The following is a 25,067-nucleotide window of genomic DNA, read 5'->3' on the forward strand; positions in this document are numbered from 1 at the left end:
TTTTACTATCACAACCAACCATCGGGACTTAACAATTTTATAAAAAATGATCCAATCTACATTTGCAGCGGAGTATAGATGTACAACACAGAGGTTTTTATGCCGTAACCGAAAACGATGGGCTCACTGGCTGAAGGGTTTAAACACGAGTGTAAACCAAGTGTCAGTTTGCAAAGCGATAAAAAGTTCCTGATATCGGGGAAAGAGCAAACAAATTAGATCTGCACACATACTATCATAGATTATAACGTTAGCTCATGTTGGTTATTATGAGCAAATTTGTTCGAAACAGTGGTTAAAGGTTATCAAAGCACGATGAGAACCAACTTGAATACAACACGTGAATATATTTGCTGTATACTTAAGCAGAGACAGAGGCATGTTCCACGTGCGAACGAAAATAGGCACTTACTATGAATATCAAGGCAAATAAAACGCATTAAATCCTCAACTTTTTCAACCGAAATTTCAATTTATCCATAAGAAAACTTGTAAGTCCGGGTCTTAAAATCTTGCAGAATTTTGCCGACGCACTTGAAATGAGAAGCAGTAACAGGTTGATGAATGCAAAGAACTCCGTTCCGTTTTGCGTATCTTCGGCAGATTCAAGACTCAATCCCCCTTATCTGCTGTCGCCGTGCAACACGCAGCACACGAGTCTTGCGCAACATGTTGCATGTGGCGGGCGGTTTGATCCAGGGTTTGAACGATTACCGGCAGATGGCGGACGCCACTGAATTTCCCGCGATAAAAGTTGAACTACTTGATATAATACACAAGCGGCTTCCCTAACCTGGTTAAAAAAAGGGTGCTCGTCACTTTAATGGCGCATCGGATCGATATTGATCCGGTGGGGTATGGCTATCAAGGCATACCCAGTACATAATTTTTGAGAACGTGAGGCTGTTGGCTGCCACATTTTTAGCACCGGCGCCTCCTAAATCCAATCCAAATTTAACATGTAACGCAGACAACGGTTTAACGACAGCTCAGGGTCTTGGGAAAGGCCGTGATTAGATTACGTCCCAAACTAGACAGTGTCAATGCTTGATATTCATTATCTTGACCTCACTTCTTGCGCATCCACGATTCCAAATGTCACATCTACCAGATACGTTTGTTATACACACCCGACCCCTACATAATAAATATTATGTTGTCAATTATACATGGTTATTACGAAGTCAAAGAGCCAGGAGAAAATTCGTGTACACACACCGAGTGAGGGAACAACCAAATTTATTAACCTTTGGCCGCCGGAATTTGATGAGCTTTGCACCGTAAACGATCGTTGGAAAAATCGCGCAAGGTAATTACAAATCGATTGTTTAAAGATCCTTGCAGTGGCAAAATTTTAGAGTAGGATTGCTAGATAAATATTATACCACATTATGTGTGACACCAAATTAACGTATCAAAAATAATTTTTTGAAAATAGATATTATAACGATTGAATCATCGAGTTTTTCATATGAAATATTTCGTTTCAGATTCGCAACACGGAATCAATTTAATACTCTTTGTAAAATAAAAACTTCTCCTTCGTGTCTTGAATATAATATAACGATTGAAATGAGATTTGAACGCAAAATACCGCAGCATTGTCGAGTCTTTTCATACTCATAAGACATTATTTAGCATGTTTTTGCAATTCCTCACACAATCTGAAAATTCATCCGTAGAGCAACTGAACCGAACTCTCGAATTTCCAAACCTTTTAGAATGAAATTAGCATATATTCAAAATAGAATCGCGATTCGCTTGACTAGGAAGCTCAACTCGGTTGTAATACGAAGGGATCGGGGGGGGGGGTTCTGAAAGCTTGAAGAAAATAATGTTATTCACGTAGATTGAAACCCATAACTATGCCACTTTGGCAAGATCCTGATTCGAAGAATAACAACTGAGTTTGGCTCCATCGACTCGCTATAGATCCTCACAGATTAACATTGACGTGACTGATTGAGAGACTAGTTTCAGGTTGAGCGGAAGTCCAAGACTGTAGCAGGCACAAGGATAAAGTGGCTATTCACTCGGAGAGCTGCTATGCAATAACAACCTCCCTTGTGTCAGTTACACCGCGCATTAACTTATACACAAATAGAGGCCTTGCTTCAATAAACGCCGGCAAATTGTCTCCTTGTTGTAATTCAACTCGATTGTCAAGCCCACTGAACTGCATAATGCATATGTCAAGCGAGTTTAATCACCCGATGCACTCTATAAGGATTCAAGTTTCCCTTTCAGTCGATCCGTCTTAAAGATTCACAAATTTCGTCACTCGATTTTATTTCCTCATACAGAATTCGTACCTTGGCAATTTTTTCATAAGCTGTTCACTTTTTTGCCGCGTCATTGTTTCTCGTTAATCCAGCCACTGTCGAATGGATTCGAGCCAATTTCAAGTTCACGATCACGAAATGAATAAAGAAGCTTGAGATTACGGGTGAAAATAAGAACAAAAATGAAAAATTGAGGCACCGTGAATCGAGTGATTTCTCTTTTGTCAGACATCTACCAGACTGGTATAGATATACGTATAAACACACTTTCCGGCCGTTGAGAAAACGGCTTTCGGAGCAAAGAGAGGACGGATATGTTTTTTTTTTTTATTGAAACGTGGCGTAAAGCCCGTTGCCTCCCCGATTAGAACGATATCTTAAAAGGTGAGGGCGAAGACAAGAACTATTGTCGTTAATAAGAGGGTCGGGCACATCTTTGGATCTTTGGGGTATAATAAATGCTTTGACGTAATAATAATATACCGAAGAGTGAGTCAGACAAGACAAGGGAATGCAGGTCACGGCGTCTTTCTCGGTGCCCTTTAAATTTAAATTAGTGAAAATTCACTGATTTCCAGTTATGAGTATAATACAGTGAATGTACAGTTATGATTCAGTGACCTGTCACCAATTTCCAGTGTATACGTATACACTGATTTTTTCCAGTGATATCCTCATTAATGAACATCAGTAAATATTCACTAAATGAAATTCAGAGAGGACCGAGAAACAACCCATTCGAAATGGAAGACAATTTGCTTACGATCAATGGCCGATGTAGTTGGCGCCTTTCGATACTCTTGTATCTTTTGAAACGAGGCTCAGACTTTTGGGAATTGGTGGAAAAAGGAAAATCCTATTTGAAGCTTGCTTCTCGCAAGTGAACAACCAGATAAGGTACGCAATTAATTGTGCGTAGTATTTTGGACTCTGGAAACTTGACTCTGTACTAAATCAAAGATTGCCTCGGAGCAATGAAACAGCTCATGCGATAGATCCTGGAGTTAATTATTGTACTTGGCTGACTCACTCGGTTGATTGGAAGGGATCGAATGTCTCAGGATGTGAAAGAAAATCCGCTTATCAGTCGATGACTGGAACACACGACAATCAGCTGTGAGAAAAGCCTGGCTAATTCAGTATTTAATTAGTACTTCTTCTGACTTTCGGAATCGGAATCAGTGAAGTGAAGCTCCTCACAATTAGATTTTCTTGATTTCTAGAAAATCTTGTAACGTTAATTTCATTTCACCACGGTGGATGTAATATTGTTTAGGTTATATACGTTCATACGTACATACATACCCGCAAGACTGGAAAAATGAATGGAACTCGCAACTCTCGTAAATTGAACAAGTCTTTATTTGTTTTTCTAGTTATTTCTGTCTGCGGCTAGCCTGAGCTTTTGATTTCGTTGTCATGACGCTGAGTACCAAACACGAGCTTTTTCATTTCTTAGCTTGTATGATTACAGAAACGTTCATTTTAACACGACAAGGTCGTATTTATTTGGTACAAGTTCAGACAGAAGGCTTCATCGCAGAAAAGAACACGAAATTTGAAATTACTTCAGAGCTGAGAACACTGGCTGTGACGTGCAGAATTATCACTCTCAAATTGCAATTACGTGAATTTTTTTTACCGTACAACAAGCCGAACTTGTCGTTTATCAAAGTTTTGTTTGGCTCTCTAAGGGCGCAAATACTATAAATAGACGTTGTATAAATTTTATGATTAATCGATGCGCGCACATGCTTTAAAATTACAAACTTAACGACGGCCAAGTTAAGGTTTAGGTGAAATAAATTGTTACAACATGCGTTATAATATACGCGAGAGCACTATAATAAGTGAACCCGAGATTTCGGAGGAGCCTCGCATAAACTGTTTCGTAATCGCAACGTGTCTTGTGTGTTTTTTCAGTACCGCTTTGTTGAACACTCCAAACTAAATATTTGGAAGTCTTCTTCTATAGCCCGCCTCGCGAAATAATTTCAATTCATTCGAAAATTCTCCTTTTTATTTTTATCCGTGTCTATCTGGTCAGATAATCTGTGTAAACCATACAAATGTGTATTTTTACACCTTAAGATTGGAATTCGAAATTTCGGGAAAGTATATTCTAGTCCCTGTACAGACTAGACACGTCACTCGAAACACAACGAGCTTGATATAAAACATTTCTCGATTTCTTCATCGTTTCATTCATGGTACGATCAAATATTAGAAACACCGAATTTTTTGTATTACGTTTCTGGTAAAACGTCTGGCTAATTATTCGCAGAAATAAAAATACCAGTAGAATAAATCACGAGAAATGACGATATTGCAAAAAATGTGAAAACGCATAAATATAACGGATCCTTGAAATCGCTTCCGAATTTTATGCACACCGTGCGATGAAGACCGATGAACAGAAAATTTATAAGTCCTTCGTGGCATTGAGGTAAAGTGTAATAACCCGCAAGGTTTTAATCGACAAGCGGAAACTGCTCGAGGTGAGGAAGACTGAGGCCTCCGTACTCTGAGGCAGGCTTCCCCAGGTAAACACTTTAGCCAATCAATAAACGACGACGCGGTGTCTAATATCGCTTAAATAAATCACTATCGCAACAACCTGTACAGAGCTACCTGTTGCTCGGTCCCGATACTTGGATCGCTGAGAAGCTCTAAAATAAATTATCAAGGTATCATATTTTGGGTGTGCAGGGGAAGGTTGAGGCAACAAAAAGCGTGATCGGTACCTCAAGAAGCGGAATCTAGAATCCCGGGCCATTTACTGAAACCAGATCAAAGACCGGAGTATTTCTTAACCGCAGACAAATTCCTGCGGCATGTCGATGAACGGCGCCACCCTTAAATTCCATCCCCACTACAATATCAGGAATGCAAATTTTCCGAATTGGTTTCACTAATTAACCTGTGTAGTAACGAGGATATTGGTACCGGGATGTAGGACGACAATATGGCTGAATGAGCCTGCCCAAGACGGAACATTGTGCATTGTGGTTACATACAATGGAGATACGACTGCTAGGCGTGTAACGTGCAAGGTGTTCCAGTCGATTGGGTCGTCGTATCTCAGGAGCTTGCAGGCTTCCATGAAAGCTAATACAAACAGCATAGAAGGGAGATTGTCGAGGAACCCGCGGAGGGTGAACCAACAGATGCGAATTCACCTCATACGTGGATAATCTGGCTCCCTTGTTTCCTCGAACTTTGGAAATTGGAAACGAAATTACGTCACCGAGTGTTTCTTGTTTAGTGCCTTGTACACACACCCGGGGATTTTTTACCGCACGTGAAAGATTCTCTCATTCCGGTCTAATGACTCTGGAATTGAAAATGACTTTTTAAGGTGTAACGAACGATTCTGGTGAAGAGGCACAGTGATTATCGATGTCACATGAGACGCGGTAACGAACCACAATGACTGATCACCAAGAGACCACAGAGACCATTTCGATTCCTCTGATCCCGGATTTTCACGGGCAGCAAAATTCCGCCGCAGTATTTGTTCGCCGAGTTGTTGACCAACATGAATGCCAATAAAGCAGGGAAGCGATACCTGTAATCCTTGCAAAATGGACTCTAGCGTTGCCTGGTGCGCGCTGAATTCGAATTACCTGTTCTCTTGGCGTTTCCATTGACCAAAAACTAGGCAGCATTCTGCTGCCCATGAAAATCTGGGCTAATAGTTCGATCCGCAGAAATTTACCCCGGACGAATCGTTCTCGGAGAGTTTTCTTGGGTCGGTGACGTCAATCCGAAAGTAAGCAAACTTTTGGAACCGACGTAGCGCTGCAGATGGCCTCGAGGTCTCGCTGAGTCGAAACTCAGTGCGGTCTTACCGCGAACCTTTCAGTAGCCCTTAGAGAAGACGCTATCGGTTCAATAGTTTCCAAAGCCTCTTATATGCCCGCAGATCTTTCCCCGAATACCTCAGCAAGCTTGTCCGAACTTTTCGGAGACGAAATGTGGTACCGAGAGCCGCAGAGACGCAGTGTAGATATACTTATAAGAAGGAAGCGTCGTGTCTTCTTATACCGGTGGTCTCAATTTACATGGCACTTGGAAGCTATTCTTCTTCTCTTCACTTATTTTCATGCTTAAATATTGCTGTCGTCTTTGCTTCCTCGCACGTCGATACATCATCGAGTGTCTCTTGTAATACAATTTGACACGAAGACTTTCCTTCTTCGGAATATGCGTCTAATCGATCTCGAGCGATAGTCGATCCGGAAGTTATCGTTTTAAGAAAGTTAGCGCAACAACGATGAAGTGAAGTAAGCGGAAATCTAACGCGAAACTATACATGGGAAGCCACGACGAAGTACGAAAGATCTCAGGTTGAGTGTAACAGAAATGAGTACACGTGGTGTATTTTAAACTCGGTGAGTACATAATTATTCTAGGTGACATTTACTATAGTAGAGCTTCTTCGATATAGTCTCGGTTTGATTAGTCTGCTAGAGCAGACTGGCTACAGATATGTGTTCAGCACGTGCGCTGAATAACTTAATTGGATCAACGATGTATAATAAACATATACTATGGCCGTATTCTCCGAGGAGTTGAAATGTCTCGCGAAAAAAGACGGCAAACGTTTTAATTAAGATTCCAAGTATATCTGTAATGTGTTAAAGTCTCAAACCAAGAGTAACCATTCTCTCAGTAAAAATCAAACGCTGAGTGTTACAGTATGCTCAACGATGAGTAACGAGAAGTCGCGAATACTTTGAAATCGTATCGAAAACCAGGGGATTTTTTAAAGCCACTTTCATTTCTCATCGAGAGAATTTCAGAAAAAGGCGAGCCTGAGATGTGCCCAACCTCTGAACAGTTAAACATAAATTGGCCCTTATGTTTAATGTTCGGCTCTGTGAACGTGTTCCATTTTTTAAATTACCTACCACGAGATCTAACTTAACGGCGAAAGTCCTGCCTTGGCTTGGCTTCAGGTCAAAGCCTGAACCCAAGCCGTCGTAAACTAGCGGTCTAATTTCAGCCAAGCCAAGGAAATGGCCGGTAAAACAATAATTCTTCTTATAACCTGGTTGTTCCCGATCTGGCGCATTGTTCGTTATAATTCGGAATGACCCGCCTTCACTTTGCCCGCTTCCGCTTAGCATATTTCCTATTCGTATTCCGATCAACTCGGCCATATTTGCTCGCTTTAAGTATCGACCGGCTGCCGTGGGTAATTTATGCAATGAGTAATCGATGAACAAGACGATCCATGAAATCGTAAATAAATGTTCTGGATGTAATGAAATTATGTAAGGAGAACAGATTTCGGTATTCGAGGCACTCCTATATTCAATCAAATAAACCAACGGCCTGCAGTGATTTATTCGAAATGACGTTTTCGTATTTGAATTGGTAAACCGGAGGGACCGCATTTTCCTTATCCCTTTTATCCGCTGTGTACTTTAAAGACACAGTTCCCCGATTTCTCGAGAGATTTCCCACCCCAGCACTCTGCCGGCTTTGAAGAAAAACAGACATTTTCGGCATCGGATTTATTTTTGTATTTATTCAATTATTTTATCAACCGCGAACTTATACATACAGATTTTCCCTTCTTAAATGGCTTCCCTTGGATACAAATCCTCCAATATAGCTGCATCAAAATTTCATTTTGTTATTTTAATGAATAAATCACTGACCACCTATCATCGGGAAATGTTAGGATAAACGGTGAACTTGACCTCTGTTACTTCTGCTATAAATAGCCGTGAAATTTGGTTAATCACGAAGTTAATTCAATCAAATTGAACTTCTCGACAGGTTCGTTTTGCAATGGAAATTCATAAAAAATCTGATTTGAACAGAGATCAACTTGGGCCTACTTGTCCACAACCCTATATTATAAAACTCTGATTGTTTTATGTTTTTTTGTTTTTTTTTTCTTTTGAGGCAAAAGTTTTCAAGCTTGGAATTCGAAGCTAAGGTGCTCAGTGGTTTGATTTTTGAAGCAATAACACGCATCGCAGGATAATTATAATTCAATTGGAATATCGCTGTGCTATATGCAGATTTGAGCCTCCTGCCAACTCTGGTAGATCATTGCCCAATTCCAATCCTCAGGCGGCAAATTAAATTACAGGAAATTGATCAGCCTCTAAATTACGGTTCCCCGTAACGATGAAGCCATGCAGTGGAAAATTGACTGAAATTTCAATTACTTTTGATCCGCGAATTTTGTTTGAAGAAAAAATATAACCTTGAAGACGACGTCAGCATCAAGTTATTTCTACACCCTGTAATACCGGGGGCGTTATAAAGACTGTCCGTGATTACGTGATTGTCAAATAACAGAAAAAAGACAAATTACACGCGGTTCGAATGGCAATCCAACCTTGCAGGACGGTAATTCGGAAGCAACGCTTCGCACTTTCAATTTCTTCACAGTATCCCAAATTTCTTCCTGTATAATTTTCCCGATGATCGTACGAAACATGGTTCATTTGCTGTATTCATTCATCGTGAGAATAAAATAGCTGTATAAGGGTATACGAGCCAACGTGTAAACATACGTGATGAGAATACTACGAAAAATTTATGCAATACGGCGATGGATCGGGAGGCGTGTCGGTTCGCGGTTTTCATCCGCTCATGAATATTCGCAAGCGTGTAGTAACCCCGCAATTTTTTCCCGAATAAATAATATGCAATCCCACCAGGAAATAACCATCGACAAATTAAAAGTCGTCAATTTTAAATAAATTAAAAGCGATGCCGATTTCACGTTCGAATGATTTTTACCTACCTCTACTCATTCATTTTCCAATTAGCAAATTTTCCACTGAAGCGTCAACCCGGTGAAAGATCTAAGATATGTACGCGCCAATAAATTCGAGGAAATTTATGAAATTACTTTCCCTGCCTTGAATCGTATCATAATTTTCAGGGATTCGGTTTTCAGCTCCTGGCATTGCCAAATACGAGGACGTACGTCCGATAGAATCGTCTCGTGATTACCGCTTCCGAAATTTTCCATATAAATTTTCAAAAATCCTTCGGATAACTTGCTAATAACTTAAGCAGGAACTAAAACTCACGCTTAATGTTATTAGTCCGGAATATTGCGCGGCAAAAACTATTCTGGGTCCCGATTAAGAATGTTTCAAATTTTCAGCTTCAACTTGGCGATAGTTCAAATCGCGCGGAGCGTGTCACTTGTAACTGCCTGATAATTGTCTCCTGCATGAGCAACAAAGCGAAAATAGCGATTGTAAATAAACTAACACCGTATTATACTGCAAGTTATTTAAATAAAAGCTATGTCATGGTACAAAATAGTATTCGTGCTTTCGAACCATTAATACGATATTTATAAATGTGTATTAGGTGATGCGAGAATGTTGTTTTTCTCAAACACTTTATCTTTGAACCCGTTCTCTAATTATCCCTCAACGTGACCAAACTCTTGGACAGTTAATTCCATCAAGTAATCACGTGTTTATTAACCCGAAATAATCAACTGCCGTTTGTCTTTCTAAAATAAATTTAAAAAATCCTAATCCGTAAATTGAATGAAATAATGTAATTACATAACAAACAGTTTAGAGAGAATCTCTAGGACGATCTATGAGGCCACTAAGATTACCGTTTGCTTTTTTTTTTTTTGCTCCACAGATATTCACGTACAAATATTTCTGGGCTCGATTGTGAGCGAGAAAAGTATTCCGAGTATAATTCTATCCACAAACTTTATAATGCCACGTTGTTTTCTCATGATTGAAGATTTCTTACTTGCAAGAAGAAGAGATTCGTGAAATCTAAGCTGATATTTATTTTATTGGTTCGAAGATGGCGAAACGAGTCTCTTTCGTTTTGCTTTGCTTGAAAAAACATCAGTCAATTTGAAACAAACAGAAAAAAAAACACACACACACAATAAAACAACATAACGGAACGCCATTCGGCTACTTCAACAGAGGAATATTTCAGACCATCGATTCGTCTGGCTAAATATATTTGGTAGATTCAACAGATCTGTTCTTTATGTTTATCTTTCAGCTGTTTTACAAACGGATCAATCAATCGCGATGAGTTTTGAAACACGACTTGTCCTCCTCGCGAATGAAAAAAAAAACATCCCTATACCTTGTCTTCGTTTAGAAGAAGTTGGAGTTGCGAAGTTTTAAGAATGATTTTCGTGAGAATCGGGTGTTGAAACATGAAGATATCATCGAAATTGTGTTATTCATCGATATTTTTTTCATAAAAAATACTCCTGCAATTAAAAATTATTACTGCAGTAAGCACCATAGCATTGCGGGCATCGCGTGCACTTTGCCACGTCGCTGTCAACGACATCGTACATTCTAACTATCTGTGGTGCCGATCAGCTGTGAATATTTAAAGGCAATATTCTGGTGTCTTCGTAGGAGGTCTGACACGTGAACAATTCAGACTCTGCCTGGAGTTAATTATAGTGAGTTATACACTCCATGCTTATAATCTAAAATTAGCTCAGCGAGTAATATTGCATTATGCTCCGTCCAGAGAGAAATTAGCGAATACAGGAATTTTGCCAATTTAACCCCTGCGATGCTGCTGCTGGCATCGCGGAAAATTATGTTCTAGTAAAGCAATTTTTAACGAAGCAACGACTGGCTACCTGCGCTCATAAATTGGTTAAATTTATTTTCCGAAGAATCTGGCAACGTTATTCCAAAGCAAAAATCGCCAAGCGATTCGTAGTGTTGAAAATACTCCGATTGAATATCAAGTAGAACACATTTTGTCGAAAAAGAATTTTATGGTTACGTGAAAATGAACTTTTATCACGCTGCGAATCCGGTTCGCAGGACGAAAAGAAATATAGAAAATCCGTTTAAGCGAAAACGTTCCCTGGGGCACAAAGTTGAAGCGTGATTTTTTTCCTTTTGTCAGATAGTAAAGTCTAATATGTTATCGCAACGCAAATATCTTCGAAACACCCGAAATATTGTTATACCGTTTTGAGGCCTGAAAAAAAGTGGCCGAATCACGTAACTTTGTCATATTTTTTCCTGCGATTTTGTGTATCTGTATCACCAACTATCAAGCGATTGTTTTTACAATTAAATAAGGCAGAGCTTGTATAATTATCTAATAATTGTATACCCGCGTATAAGATTGATTTTCCAGTAATCGCGGATGCTTTAATTAAATTTTTCCTGCATGACCGGGGCAGGTAATTAAATCAGGATCGTCATAGTACGAGGTTCATTTTTCTCCAGTAATCCCAGCTTCGTTCGTGTAGCTTTATTTTTCGCAATTATCGAGACAGCCCAATCAGGATTATGATGGATCAAAGGCGTTATCGAATATGCGTATGTTAAACACGCCGGGGTGAATTCTGACCCATTTTTCATTCGCCGTTGGCGTAATAATAACCGTGAATACTGCAGAATACTCTGCCCAGCAAAGATACTTGCAATTTTTATATTACGAAAAAAGCATAAACAATTCATGAACGCTGTGACATAATTCCAGTTCCAATTTCTAAAAAATGTCTCTGAAAGCGTTCAAACGAGGGGGAAAAACCGCAAAAGATCGTGAATGAGAACTCAGCTGGCAATTCATTCATTAACCTCAGCTATTTGTTCTCTTCCTTCTTTCCGCCTCCATATCTTCATTCCTCCTTATTTCCCCTTTCGCCAATCATGTTTGCAACCCCCGCAGAGCTCAAGACTCAACTGGGGAAAGTAAACGTAAGTTACCACACCGCGTCTAACCAAGCGATAAAACTCTGTAAGGCAATTCCTTTTCAGTCTCATCAACATCGCGGGTTCTTTCTTCTTGCTCCTCGGATGGGAATTTGACCTGACGTGAAACAGACTAACGAAGTCACTTGGGACCCTAAATGAGAATCCTTTTATGTACAAAAATCATGAATCCTGGATCATGAAATATTGCTAATAATTCTAAAAACCATCCGTGATCCCTGCGCTCGAGTTTCGTCGATGAAATGTGTTTGATTGCCACGCACTGATAGCGGGATTCATGAATTTTTTAACGGGTACCTCGAGCTGCATACATTAATCAGAGAAATACATTCTCAACAAAAATTTCAAGCTGAGCATACCTAATTTTCTTAAGGATTAATTGATCCTCACTACGGAACAGCAATGGACACCGTTCGCAGACATTTCACGGTGCTTGATGCAGAAATGAATTACGCATCCTGTTGGCGTAGGCCGTGGCGCACAGAACCGAGCCACGGAAAGCATGACATAAATGATAAATTGGATTCACTAAAGTGACAAAAACGCCTTTACATCCAGTGCCCATTATTCTTCCACTGTCTGTTTGATTGGTTTTTCGGGCTCACTTTTTTGTTTGCTCATCCATTAGTTTATACATACATGCACACACACATGCAACGTATTTATATTTTATATACGTTTCTTCCCTTTAGAGCATGAATATTTGTCGCCAATGATTCGCGATAAAAATTCAATTTAATTTCATTGTCAGTCTATACCGCAGATATTTCAATGTATAATACACGAATTGGTACGATAAATGCCGAGAAATATTACTCATGGCAGCTTTTTACACCTTCGCAATCAGCCAAAAATAAAAGCACTCGGCTTAATTGGCCGGGACATCTAAATCAAAAGTTGGGCAAAGAGAAAGAACCGTTTGAAAAATCTTCAGTAATGACCATTCCGTCAACGATGGGGAGCATGAGTGAAACCACGTCCTTGTAATAGAAATGATTTTAAGCAAATTCGAGTAACCTAAGCAATAAGATATCAATAATTTGAGAAAAGGTTTTGTAAATAGAATATGAAAAATTATTGAACTTTGGAGCTTTTGAGACGATTATTATATTTCTGAGCTTATTTCGATCACCATAGAGATCTCCAGAGACTGCGTAAAAAAATGTACGAACTAATATCTATACAGTGGATAAAAATAGATTTATGTAAGTAAAGTTAAACAGATTCTGGTGAAAAATTACGTGTGACATACAATCCTTACAACTCTACTACAGTGTGATGTTTCTCGAATATTTTTGACATCATTTTCTGAAAATCTGAAAAAGGAGCAAAATAAGTCCAAAATCATTAAAATCGAACAAAAAACACGAAAGTTTAATCATCTAGAAAGTTATAATGATAAAAAAAACTTTTCTCGAGTTTATTAATATCTGAGATTGTGGCACTAACATTTCTTCACAATCATTGCTATCGCATAACATCGATGTTGTTTCATTTCTGTTCACAATCGTTAGCTCAAATAACAATTTTTTTCCCAACTTTTAACCCAACGTCAGAATTTCCGACCGATTAATCCTTACAACGTCGGGCATGGCCATCCTTGCCTGTGTCGATAGGGCCGTAAAAGGACAAATTCATGCTGCGCGAGGTCCCAGACGTGACGTGACGTGCGACGCTAATCAGGATAAATGCTGAATATTTCTAGATTTAGTCTACCGTCCCACGTACCGCAATTCAAGCGAAGACGCAAATGCGGCCCGGGTTTCCAATTATTATACAACTGGGGACCGCTTGCTGTCTCGATCCAGACTTCGTCCTTACTCACGCATGAATTGAAACAGAATTACACCCTGAGGTTTGCGAGGATAACGGATATTACAGATTGGTAAACACCTGTGTCAACCAAATTTCCCGCATTCTCGTTTCCACATATCTCAACCTTTCACAGTTAAATCTTCGGGGCGAAATCTGACCGCGAAATTTTCGTATCAAACATTTGGTTATATCAGACGACGAATTCTACCATCCCTAAATCCTTGGCACACGTCAGATACGATTTTGTATTATTCACGCATCTGTCGACGGCAGTATTTTTCTAACTGTTTACCCTCTTCGCCGAGGCTCGAATTTTTTCAAACCAAACGTCGACTGACTAAAATTGAATATAAATTTTTCATCGGAAAGTGAGGACTTTTCTATTTAATTACCAAAAGATGTGGCGATGGAAAAATGAAGATACTGTCTCCAAAATTGAAATAAATCGCTTAAGCCTTGACGGGAATAATTGTGGAGGTTTGTTACAATTAAACTTTCCTAATCCGCAGACAGTTTACTCTGTATCAGACGGGCATAACAACCGGTTTGTACAGTGTATATTGTATACTCATCGTAACGAAGTAGCCAGATTGGATTCGGCCACTGATTTCTACACGAATTGAAGCTCCAATTTCGCTCTAAACGATGTCACAGATCCGTGGCGTTCAATGGTTCTCATGGGACCAACCTTTCCACCCCAATATTCCGCCACTCAAATTCACATCTGCGTGTGCACAGTGTTTAAAATATCGTATTAGCTCGCCCGTCTACAAGGAAGTTCTCCGTTAGGCCCGGCGGTTAATCCGAAACCAAAGCTCGAATTTAGAGGAGATTTTGTAATCTGCCGTGTTCATCACTTTTCAGCACCGCAATGCGTCCGAAAATAATCAGCCGCCTATTTTTGGACACGTCACACGTTTTTCAAATCGTGATTATTGTGGGGCGAGAAAGTCTCCATTTACTAATGAAACTCTGTACGATTCGTTGAACTATAAAACGAACATTAATAATACGAGAAGAGTTTTCTTTATTTTTCGTATGATAATGGGAAATTCTGAAATTGTAACTAATTCTCACGTGAACCCAATCGTCAAAAATGTAAAAACTTTTGATTATTCGCACGGTCCGAATGTACATATCATGGAAGCTCCGGTACCTATTCGATTAGAAATTCGTTCTTCGAACCACGCGAAGTGAAGACCATGTGTGTTGGTTAAAGGCATGTTATATACCCACGCAACTTTTACGAATTCATCTTTCGGAAGCAAATTGAATTTTCCTGCACGTGACACACGCCGGTTTCTATAAACGCTTCGCGATATTCGATTGACATCGCGGTCTTTTCACAAAAATTCACTCTCTGTTAAGGTTCAAGCTGTATAGGTTTAACCGTTTGACTGCCATTGTAGCATATTTGCTACAATGACGAAACAGTTATTTTTTTAAATATCTTCTTCAATTTCAATTAAAAAATCCTGAAATAATTAGGAAAATAGTAACGCACTCTAAAGAAAGTTTTCATTGAATAATTTCATTTTAGAAACTGTTTATTTAGGCATAAAAATGGAAAAACTGTATTTTTTCAAAGCTTTTAATTGATAAAAATGATTTTTTCCAACGGGAAAGATGCTTGACCGTTAAAGGGTTAAATTCTTTGTTATTCCGCGAGATTAAGATACACATAATACACGCTTACTTAATTTGCTGACAATCAGCCACATGCGGTAATCAAATATGGTGAAAGGGGGGCAATTTTCTTGCAGAAAAATGTATAACTTCACCCAAAAATACAGCCGTTATAAATAATATACTTGTACTCGCTTGAATCAACTGCAAAATATCCGACGCCAATGAATTTGTTCGAAGAAAGAATCTGGTTTTTAGTAAATTTAATATATTCTTTGTCCGTAATGATATTTTTTTTTAAATACTTACTATAGAACAAGAAGATAAATGCTTTGGTTCATCAACTTCCGTATACACAGAAATTTGAGCTTTTGTCGTAATGTATGACGAAGAATTAATACCGAATTGAATACAAATGATTCATATTCCGTTGAAGCAGTTTTCATTAATCTGTTATTATTCTAAATTACTTTTAAATAAAAGAACAGACTTCAGAAATTTTAATCAAAGAAAATGATTCGTAAAATGCGTCGTTCAGTCAAATTTCAGGTCATTTTTCCCTCAGTCCATCCTGCATACTAAGCAAGATTTGTCGCTGGTTTAATCTTTGAAAAAAAAAAAATGGTCTCTCTTTTTACGGCGTGAGCAAGGATCGGTCAAAGCAGAACGCTGCTGCACGGCAGAAGGTCGAGGGGTTTTTGAAAAGTGTTTTTCCTCACATTTTTCCCCACTTAATTCTCTCCAATAAATTTCTCCGTCGACGTGACACGTGCGTTTTGCATGTCACGCTGCAGAAAACGACATTTTTTGACAAGGAGACGTATATTATGGGTCTTTGATCCTGCCTGTCCAAGAATGAAATTTTTTTTCTTTGCGGGCGTTGCAAATTGTATTGGATAATGATACAGCTCCCCTTTGGCATAAACGACAAGACGATGTAGCCTGAATGCATATGAGAGCTGAGTTTATTTCTCAGTTTCATTGAGTTTCCGGCTGAGAGGTGATTCAAGGCCTTCTAACTTTCGACACGTGGCAACATCACAGCTTATCTTTTCTTTCTTTACGCTTATTGCTACTCCCCCCAAAAAGTAAATTGAACGGTTATCATTTTCCACGAATGTACCGATAATCTCGTCTCCAGGGAAAACAGGGATCCTGTTATGATACCGATATTGTCGTCGAACATCGCGACTTCGACGAAATTAATGAAACTGTAACCGATACAAGAATATTTTTACGTAGCTATGACAATAACGTTGGGTGAAACTCGAGGACACATTTTGTACGTACTAAAAGCAATTTCCAACAAACCTTGCCCAGGTATTATTCGTATTTTTCTACCTCTACTCTTGTAATTATTATTATTGAAACATATCCGTCGTCTCGTGTTTTGAAGCGCTGAAAATTTAAGGGGATTCGAAAAGGCAATGGAAGCGAGGCTCGAAAAACGTCTCACGATCAGTGAGCTTCTCTCATTCTGAAGAAAATACAGGATATCTTCTAAGTGTAAAATTCGTTCGTTCATTTCTCGGAAAATTGGCTAACAAAAATGAAGTGACTTAAGAAAAAAAAACAAAAATAAAATACGCAGCGTAAAAACATCCCATGGAAACGATCCCACTCCGATTCGCGAGCAGCCGTAAATCTCGCGTTGCGAAGAGGAAAAAAGAAAACAACATGGATAAAATTTCACCAGGTGGGATAGGTATAATACAGTTGAAACAAGTCGAAATAAACCGTGAATTCGCGAATGTTATACGTATTGCTTACCGTAAATTGCGCCCAAGATACAGCTTCGAGCAATTTCATTTCAACATCGTTGACATTTGTTTGACGACACATTTCGCCTACTGAGATGAAAGGAAAATTCAATCAAAAACAAGACGATCCTGTCATCTGCGAATTGAAAGAAAAAATTTATTCTAAGGTTCGGAAAATGGGTTAAAACTGAAATTTGCTCATGTTCTTTCGCCTAGCTTTGAAGTTCAACAGATCAAACCTATCCTTTGACGAAATTGGTTTCGCAGTTTGAAATGACGCGTCTAATAAGTTTGTGGTAAAAATATATTCAAATTTATCAGCCTGATTTATTTATTATAATTTTATTAAATGGCAGATGTGTATATACATACGTATTCCGGAGCTTTGTTTCACCGGATCTCGCAGATGTTCAATTAATTAAGAATATTACCAGGAAACGGCGAAGTTTCTTGTACATATAAGAGACTTTGGTAGCATCTGGATGAAATTAAAAAACTTGGCACAGTTCTGGCACTCATTCAGCTCAATTGCGATAGTGCCATGAGTTATATAATATCTTCATTGATTTTCCATCTAAAACGCAACGCGATTGCCTGCGACATTTTGTTTTTAAAACAAATGCAGATATTTTCACGAGAATAATAAGTGAGCGCAAATGGGAGAAAATTTTTTTCAAACAATGATAAACTGCTGAATATCATTCGTATACTGACATCAAATTATCGATGAAGGCACTCGGATAAATTACTCGCGGGACTCAAGTCCCAGTTGCTTTGTTGCAGTTAGATTTCAACAGTTCACGATTCGAGCTTCGTTCCCGTTTAAAGAAGACCAATATTATCGAACCTCCGATTGAATTCTACGGCCGCTTGAGGGAACTCAATTTGTCTCAATTTCAACTTTTCACGATGGTCTCGTTTACCCAAGGGTTCCAAATTATTCGCGTCGTAACTTATCAATGAACAAAAGTTTTCCAACTATACATACGTTTATCGACTTTTAGTTTCTGTTCGATCCGGACCATTCTCCATTCTTTTCCTTCTCTTGTACTTGTACGTACACGTGTATTAGACTTTTTCAAATGAGGGCAATATATATATATATATATATATACATATATATATACATGTACAAGGTGTAGACATTAGTTTTTGCCGTAGATACAAAAGAATCGTCCCTACGTATATATAAGACCTTTAGCTCTAGTGTGAATTCCGTGCCTCAGAACACGATGCAGTTACTTTTTCTCATTCATATACTACGTAAAAAAAACATTCCTATTTCCGTCTCTTCGCCGAGTTTTTGCAAAATAATCGCAAGTACGATCTTAAGTGGATATAATTTCGTAAATAATTAATGTATCTTCAAAAATGTTTGTAGCTGTTTTTTTTTTTTTTTTTTACGTCAGAGCGACCAAATAGCAGATATTAGCAGAGTCAGGGTCTCATGTACGTTGTTATTTAAGCTTTTCCAAGGTCTTAAAAACTTTTCACGTTTATTACTGTTGCCATGCTCTCCAAAAAGGGACTTAAAACTCGTGACTGAGCGTCTTTAACTTTTATATCTTACCTCCGGCTTGTAATTATGTCAGTGAACGTAGATTAACTGGTGTGTATATTTACATTTTACAACATAATATTTTTTTACCATCATAACCACCCCTCCCAGCCCATGGTTTACGGAAAGAGCGAAAAGATGACGAAGCTCCGGGCCAATATTTATATGATATGAATGTTGATAACGCGGATGTAAATACGATGCAAGCGCTGGTTAAAATCAACTGAATTAGGTTTAAACCGAAGTTGGCCAATTAGCGTTCAGCGTGATGAGAATTTACTCTTCAATCAGTTCCCTGCTTCGAAGAACATACCGACAGGATCTTACACCTCGTTCACTTCATATAATAATAATAATAATAATATGAGCGTGTGTAATTACTTCTCAAAGGAGCCAAAATGCTCGAAGAAACGTGATCTCTGTCGTTTCGAGGCTTATCGCTGCTGGCATAATTGGCAGTGGGAGAAATTTTTCGTTGCGAAACTAAGGGTGTCATACCACATCCTTCCTCCGCTGTCCTTTGACGTGACGAAATCAATTAATGGTCCTCAAAGAGACGAGTGATACCTAAACGTACCTTAATTTTGCTCGTTAACCAGTACTAGGCGTGCTTTCGCCACCGTGGAACAAGCCTACAATATCGTTACCTCAAGTACTAACCAAATTATTAACTCGCCATGATTTTGCGCTAGGTATTGACCCAGTGCCGAGGATACATACTTACCTGAATTTGTAAGGTGCGCGTGCATCAAAGGCCCTCCAGAGTCCAGATTCCGGTTTTACCCTTTATCAATCGAGTTTAGAAACTCGCAGAGAAAGACAAGGTGAATTGCTCACAAAATTACATGCTAATGAGGAATCTCGCAGCGCGTAGCTTTGCTTTGTCTTATTTATCAACGGCAATAAGAGTAGACGGCTGAAAAAGTGGATGCATTTGGAAATTTATGTCTTGACAACCAATTATCGTTAACAAGACTTGAGAATTAAAACTTCTTTTCGATGCCCTAAAAAGGGCCTTAACCGATTTGCTTCAAATTTTGAGGCAGTATTCTCAGAGTTCTCAGTGGGTCCCATTTGCCCCCTCGATCTGAAGAATCAGTTATTAATCCAAGCTTCTCTCTTTCTTGTTTCAGACGGTCTCAGTTAGCGTGAGCATCCTCACTCTGACTTTCATTTCGATCGATCGTTGGTACGCCATCTGCTTCCCACTGAAGTTCAAATCGACAACGAGCCGAGCCAAGACAGCGATAATAATAATTTGGGTAGTCGCCCTGCTTTTCGGTGAGTAGCTGATCAGAATTATTTCGTTCAAGAAGTAAGAGGGTCGCTAGCCTGAGGTTCCTCTCACTTATGAGGAAAGTATTTACACGGGCGAACGAGGCTGATATTTGTGTTTGATATTTACTGAGGATTTCCATTTCGGTCCAGATCTCCCGGACTTGATGGTGCTTCAAATTGTGCAGCACAAATACAGGGTCGAGACGACATTTTTTACTCAGTGCGCTCCCTCCTGGAGTCACCAGAGCGAAGCAACCTTCATCATCATTAAACTGGTCATCTTGTACACCGCGCCGCTACTCTTCATGAGTATCGCATACTGGCAAATCGTACGCGTTCTCTGGAGGAGCGACATTCCCGGGCACAATTGTGAGTAAACCTATAAACCACGCTGACTGAACTTCCGTTCGTACAAGTAAAGGGAAGAACCGATATCGCGAAGAAGTGAAAGTTGCACAATTATCCGGAGAATCGTGTTCTCATTTTGACTTTAGATAAATTCGGAGTAGCTGGCGTGGAAGTTGTTTCCTTTTCCCCACGTCATAGGTATGATACCCAAGTCAATAGCAGTCCAATAAAATGGTAATGCCTTGGAATTTTTATCTACTGCGCGAGGAAAGGTGACATTGTTCAGATTTGTGAGCGGAGATTGCCTTCAAGAGTAAAAGCAATTTCGCGGGAGATATTCAGTCAAAAATGCGATTCCTTTCGCAGTGTTACCTTCGTTTTTCGAAAGAGATCTGTTCGAACGCTGGATACGCGCTTTGTCTAATACGAAATATATACGTATTGGAGGCGGGGCATCAGATATGCCAAGTATACGACAAAAGATATAACGTATGCGCGAGAATGAAGGGTGCATGTAATCCGGCTTGCAATCTCTGCCCGAGTACTCCAGGAATAATAAACCGAGGCTCAAATACGTGAACGCGTCTATCGGAATATCTGTTTACGAGGTATCGCAAGTCGCACGCCACATGTTCGTGTCGCTGAAGCGTTCTGGGGTCGGAAATCCATGATTTCAAATGATTACTTGCAGGCCAACTATATCATTAATCTAAAGTAGCGGCAATAGAAATATATATATATATGTATAATGAATCATTTGTCATTCGAAGAATGAGAACGAAGTTGAAATTTGGTTGTGAAACAATACGCTGTATTTTTTATTTTTTGTTTTTTTCTTAATCTATAAACGATGTTTTCACTCCTCTTGGAACAGCTATGATGTTATTCTTAATTTGAGTTTCTCTGAACTCTTGCCATTTTCGCAAATCTGGTTGAGAGTCATGTTATATGCATAGCTTGCAAAATCAATAGCCATTTATCTGTTCGTAGCTTTAACAATAATAGATACTGCAAGGTGGAATAAAGCTGGATATTTAGCGATCGAAGGAGATAATAATAGGTACATGAATTCTCCGCACGAAATAGCTGATTCTTGTAGTAATAATATTTCTGCAATACTTAGAGCTAATAATTTTCTTTCGAACCACGCTAAATGTGGATTGTTATGGTTCCAATGGAGCCAAAATTACAACGTTATTGCATGGATAAAGTCCGAACAACGGTTTAATTCAAAGCACTTCAGTTTCTACGCTTAATGTAATTAATGCTTACATATGGGTTGGTAAAATAACCCTTCGCATGTTATCCCTTAGGATTGGATTCGTTGGAAGAATTTACGTTTTGTTCGTTGTTTTCGGTGTATCGATGAGCAACAGATCCACAAACCAAATTAAAAGGATTTTGATTGTAAATTTGTGTGTTGGAATGGTGCGTGAACTTTATTTTTCATGCAAAACGTCGTAAGCTATAAAATTTTAACGACGCCCAGGATTAGCAAAAAAAAAGTACCTCCAAGTATGAATCAACGCTTCAAATATTTCCACATTCTTATTTATGGAAAAGGAAATTCTTTTACACGTAGTTATCGGATGAAATTCTGTTCCAGTATTTTGGTAAATTATGTATAAGCGAAAAGTGATATTTTGTCCACAACAACGCTCTTGTTCGAAAAGATTTCTTTGCTGCCTCGCTCTCTTCCAGGCTATATTTTCTCATCGTACAAGTATTGCGGGTGGAATAGAACGGATGGGTAAATTATCGACATGATTTGGGGAATTCTGCCCAGTATAGGCAGATTCACGTACACACAAGTGATTCAAGCGTGAGGCGCGTACGTGCCAAAGTAATCGAAGGGGAAGTTAACAATCGGGGGAGTAAAGGGAGGCCGTTATCCGGCTGCAGGCACGATATCGCAGATATTATCTACGAGTGGGTATAACCCAACCTAAGCCCCATCCACACCAAAAGTTATAACGTGGTTTATTTCATTTTCAGTTTCGAGCAGAGGGAGTCACGTAATAGCGACCACCAACAACCCCGGTAATCTCGAGGGTCAGTTAAGGTCCAGGCGAAAGGCTGCCAAAATGCTCGTAGCTGTTGTACTGATGTTCGCTGTATGCTACTTTCCAGTTCATCTACTGTCTGTTCTCAGGTATATGTTATTATTGTTATTTTATATGAATACATACCTATGTACACAACATACGTATACGTATAGACCAAGGAAGCCCGTTAAGCGCGAGTTTCAAAATTACTTCATTGTCAAACAGCAAACTACCAAGCAGGCACACGAGGGATTTCTCTTCTACTACACACATTAGGGATGCACGGAACGTACAGTCAGCTCAAAAATGTGATGACGCAAGAATATGGCTAAGCCGAGATTTAAAAAGTCTAATCGAATATCATCGAATTATGTCTCAGAGTTTGAAAAAAGTCCCTGTAATCTTGAAAGACATGTTCAATCATTGAAATCGAATTGTCAACGTCGCGTTGAATTAACGACGCAATTGAAATCACATTGACCTAATATTTCTTTTTTCATCTCGTCTTTTTATCTAAAAAGTGAAATGAATACGTTATACAATGAAAAACGTATCATTGCTAGACAGATTTTTTCTTGGGCTTACAGAAGCTTCTTCTTAAGCTTTGCTTTCCTAGATCGTCTACCAGTGAAATGAGCTATGGTTCATTAAAATCTGACAAGCAATGTCGTTTTTTCGATGAAAAATGATAGAATAATGTATTGTTGTTTCTGTGGATTTGTCAACATAGCCAGGTCTTTAAGTTTTTAGTTATCTACATGTAACCAGATGAGTTCAAATGAGACCATACAAACCTTTGTTTCATCACGTTTTATGTACGACCACTTTTTCGATCTGACTGTACGTCCAGTGCCTTCCTGATTTAATTTCCGCATCCATATGTCGATTTTGGAATTCTGTTAGCTCTGATTCATCGATTCATGTCGTTGAACGGCCGCTAGTCGTCTGTATACGTTAATCTAGAACATGTATAACCCACTTAACACGAATTTAGAAACTCGCCCCATTAGTTTTTAAGGAGCAAACGTGTTCTCGTATATTTATCCAAGCTGAAGCCCTGATAGCGCGGGACTCCGCGCCGTTGTGTCGTGAAATATAGTTTTTATAAAATTTCGCCGTCCGACATTGCGGAAAAATTAATTGAAACTCGAGCCGTTTGTACCAGATTCTACAGAGCTTCGTTCGTGCCACCGCGCAGTAATTGAAAATTCACGAACAAAAGTGTCCAATGGTCTAGGAACCGTTCCGCGAGCTAGAGCGAATGGAAAAAATCATTTCCATTCCTGTTGTACATAAGAGAAAATTCAATAACGCTTGTCTCTCAGACGTTCTACACTGCAATTTGTTCAATGCAGTTTGGTTTAACGTCAGTTTTTATTGCAGGTATACAGTGGAAGTTAAGGCGAACCAGACGACGAAGACTATCAGTTTGCTGGCCCATTGGCTCTGCTACGCAAACAGCGCAGTGAATCCTCTCATCTACAACTTTATGAGCGGTAAGTAAATCACCGAGCGTGGGTAACGATCTCGCCAGCTCAAAGTAACGTTATCGTATTTAATCCTCCTGAAGCATCTTATTTTCGCGTTACAACAAGAAAGACGCGTGTATCGCTTGATTAATGAAGATGTCAAAAATGCAACACGACAAAATTGCATTTTCCCAAAGTTGCCCGTTGAGATCAAAGATTCAGTTCATCACTCATTTGCGACACCCTGCAAGTTCTGGCATCGCACATATGACACATATCTCCTAAGCATATGCCTAGATAGACGTACGAATATCTTTAGCACGTTCATAAGTCTGTGGAATATTCGTGCGCATTGGACGAAAGTTAAATATAATAGGTGTAAGGTTGTATATTAACATACACGCGAAGAGTGTGTGCGGGGCAAATATACCCTGAGACGACAAAATTGATTGAGGTAAAGTTCACTACACTGCACGATGTGCGGCGAGGGTAAAATTATAATCACTTTTCAACCAGTCATTATTCCTATCGCTTTTCTTCCTTTTTATCAACCATCTCGCATTCTCATTTAAAGATCGCCGATCATTGTCTTCCCTCAAAATTCTTCCAGAACATTGAAGAATATATAAGAGAACCCATTTGCACGCGTTCGCGAGCATTTGAATTCGGAATGCCATTACCGGTCGCGAAAATGATGGGTTCAAAGATTAGAGCTAAAAAATGTATAACAAAGATAGATCTCCATTTCTGGTGGAAGAGAATTAGGTACCATGACTGTCTCTGGCAGGTGTATAAAACGATTTTTTTTTTTTACGAACGGATGATCAAGCTGGTAGAATATTTTGGAAAAGTTATTCCATACCAAGAGCATCAAGGTATAATCATAACGCTGTGCAAATCAATGAATTATGAATATTATCGTCCTGAACTTTATTATTCTGCACCCACGGTAAATAATTAATAGCCATAAATGTAATGGTTGTACGTCGGTTCCCTCGGTACAAAGCAAAGAGGGTCAAAGTTTTGTCCCGTTTGCATATTTACGTCCAAACACGAAAATTATTCATGATACGACTACGCACACATTTGCCGTATATAATGGGTTTGAAATGGGATCTCTGTACGGCGTTTTATACCACAATTAATTCCCACATCGTACCCGGA

General features: G+C 39.1%; 1 protein-coding gene and 1 non-coding gene across 5 annotated transcripts in view; both read left to right on the forward strand.

Annotated features, from left to right (window-relative positions):
* The window catches only part of LOC124213989 (orexin receptor type 2), a 61,491-nt gene that overhangs the window by 32,714 nt on the left and 3,710 nt on the right, over positions 1-25,067 (forward strand). For all 4 annotated transcript variants that reach the window (XM_046615889.2, XM_046615887.1, XM_046615891.1 and 1 more), the window contains 4 exons: positions 19,897-20,044; positions 20,192-20,410; positions 22,385-22,541; positions 23,818-23,930. In XM_046615889.2, the coding sequence (XP_046471845.1) occupies positions 19,897-20,044; positions 20,192-20,410; positions 22,385-22,541; positions 23,818-23,930 (637 nt within the window). The remainder of the gene's footprint in view (positions 1-19,896; positions 20,045-20,191; positions 20,411-22,384; positions 22,542-23,817; positions 23,931-25,067) is intronic.
* LOC124215765 (U11 spliceosomal RNA) lies at positions 802-938 on the forward strand. The gene has a single exon (XR_006882442.1). It is a non-coding gene; the product is annotated as a U11 spliceosomal RNA (small nuclear RNA).

This window comes from Neodiprion pinetum, chromosome 3 (genome assembly GCF_021155775.2).
Source record: "Neodiprion pinetum isolate iyNeoPine1 chromosome 3, iyNeoPine1.2, whole genome shotgun sequence".
NCBI lineage: Eukaryota > Metazoa > Arthropoda > Insecta > Hymenoptera > Diprionidae > Neodiprion > Neodiprion pinetum.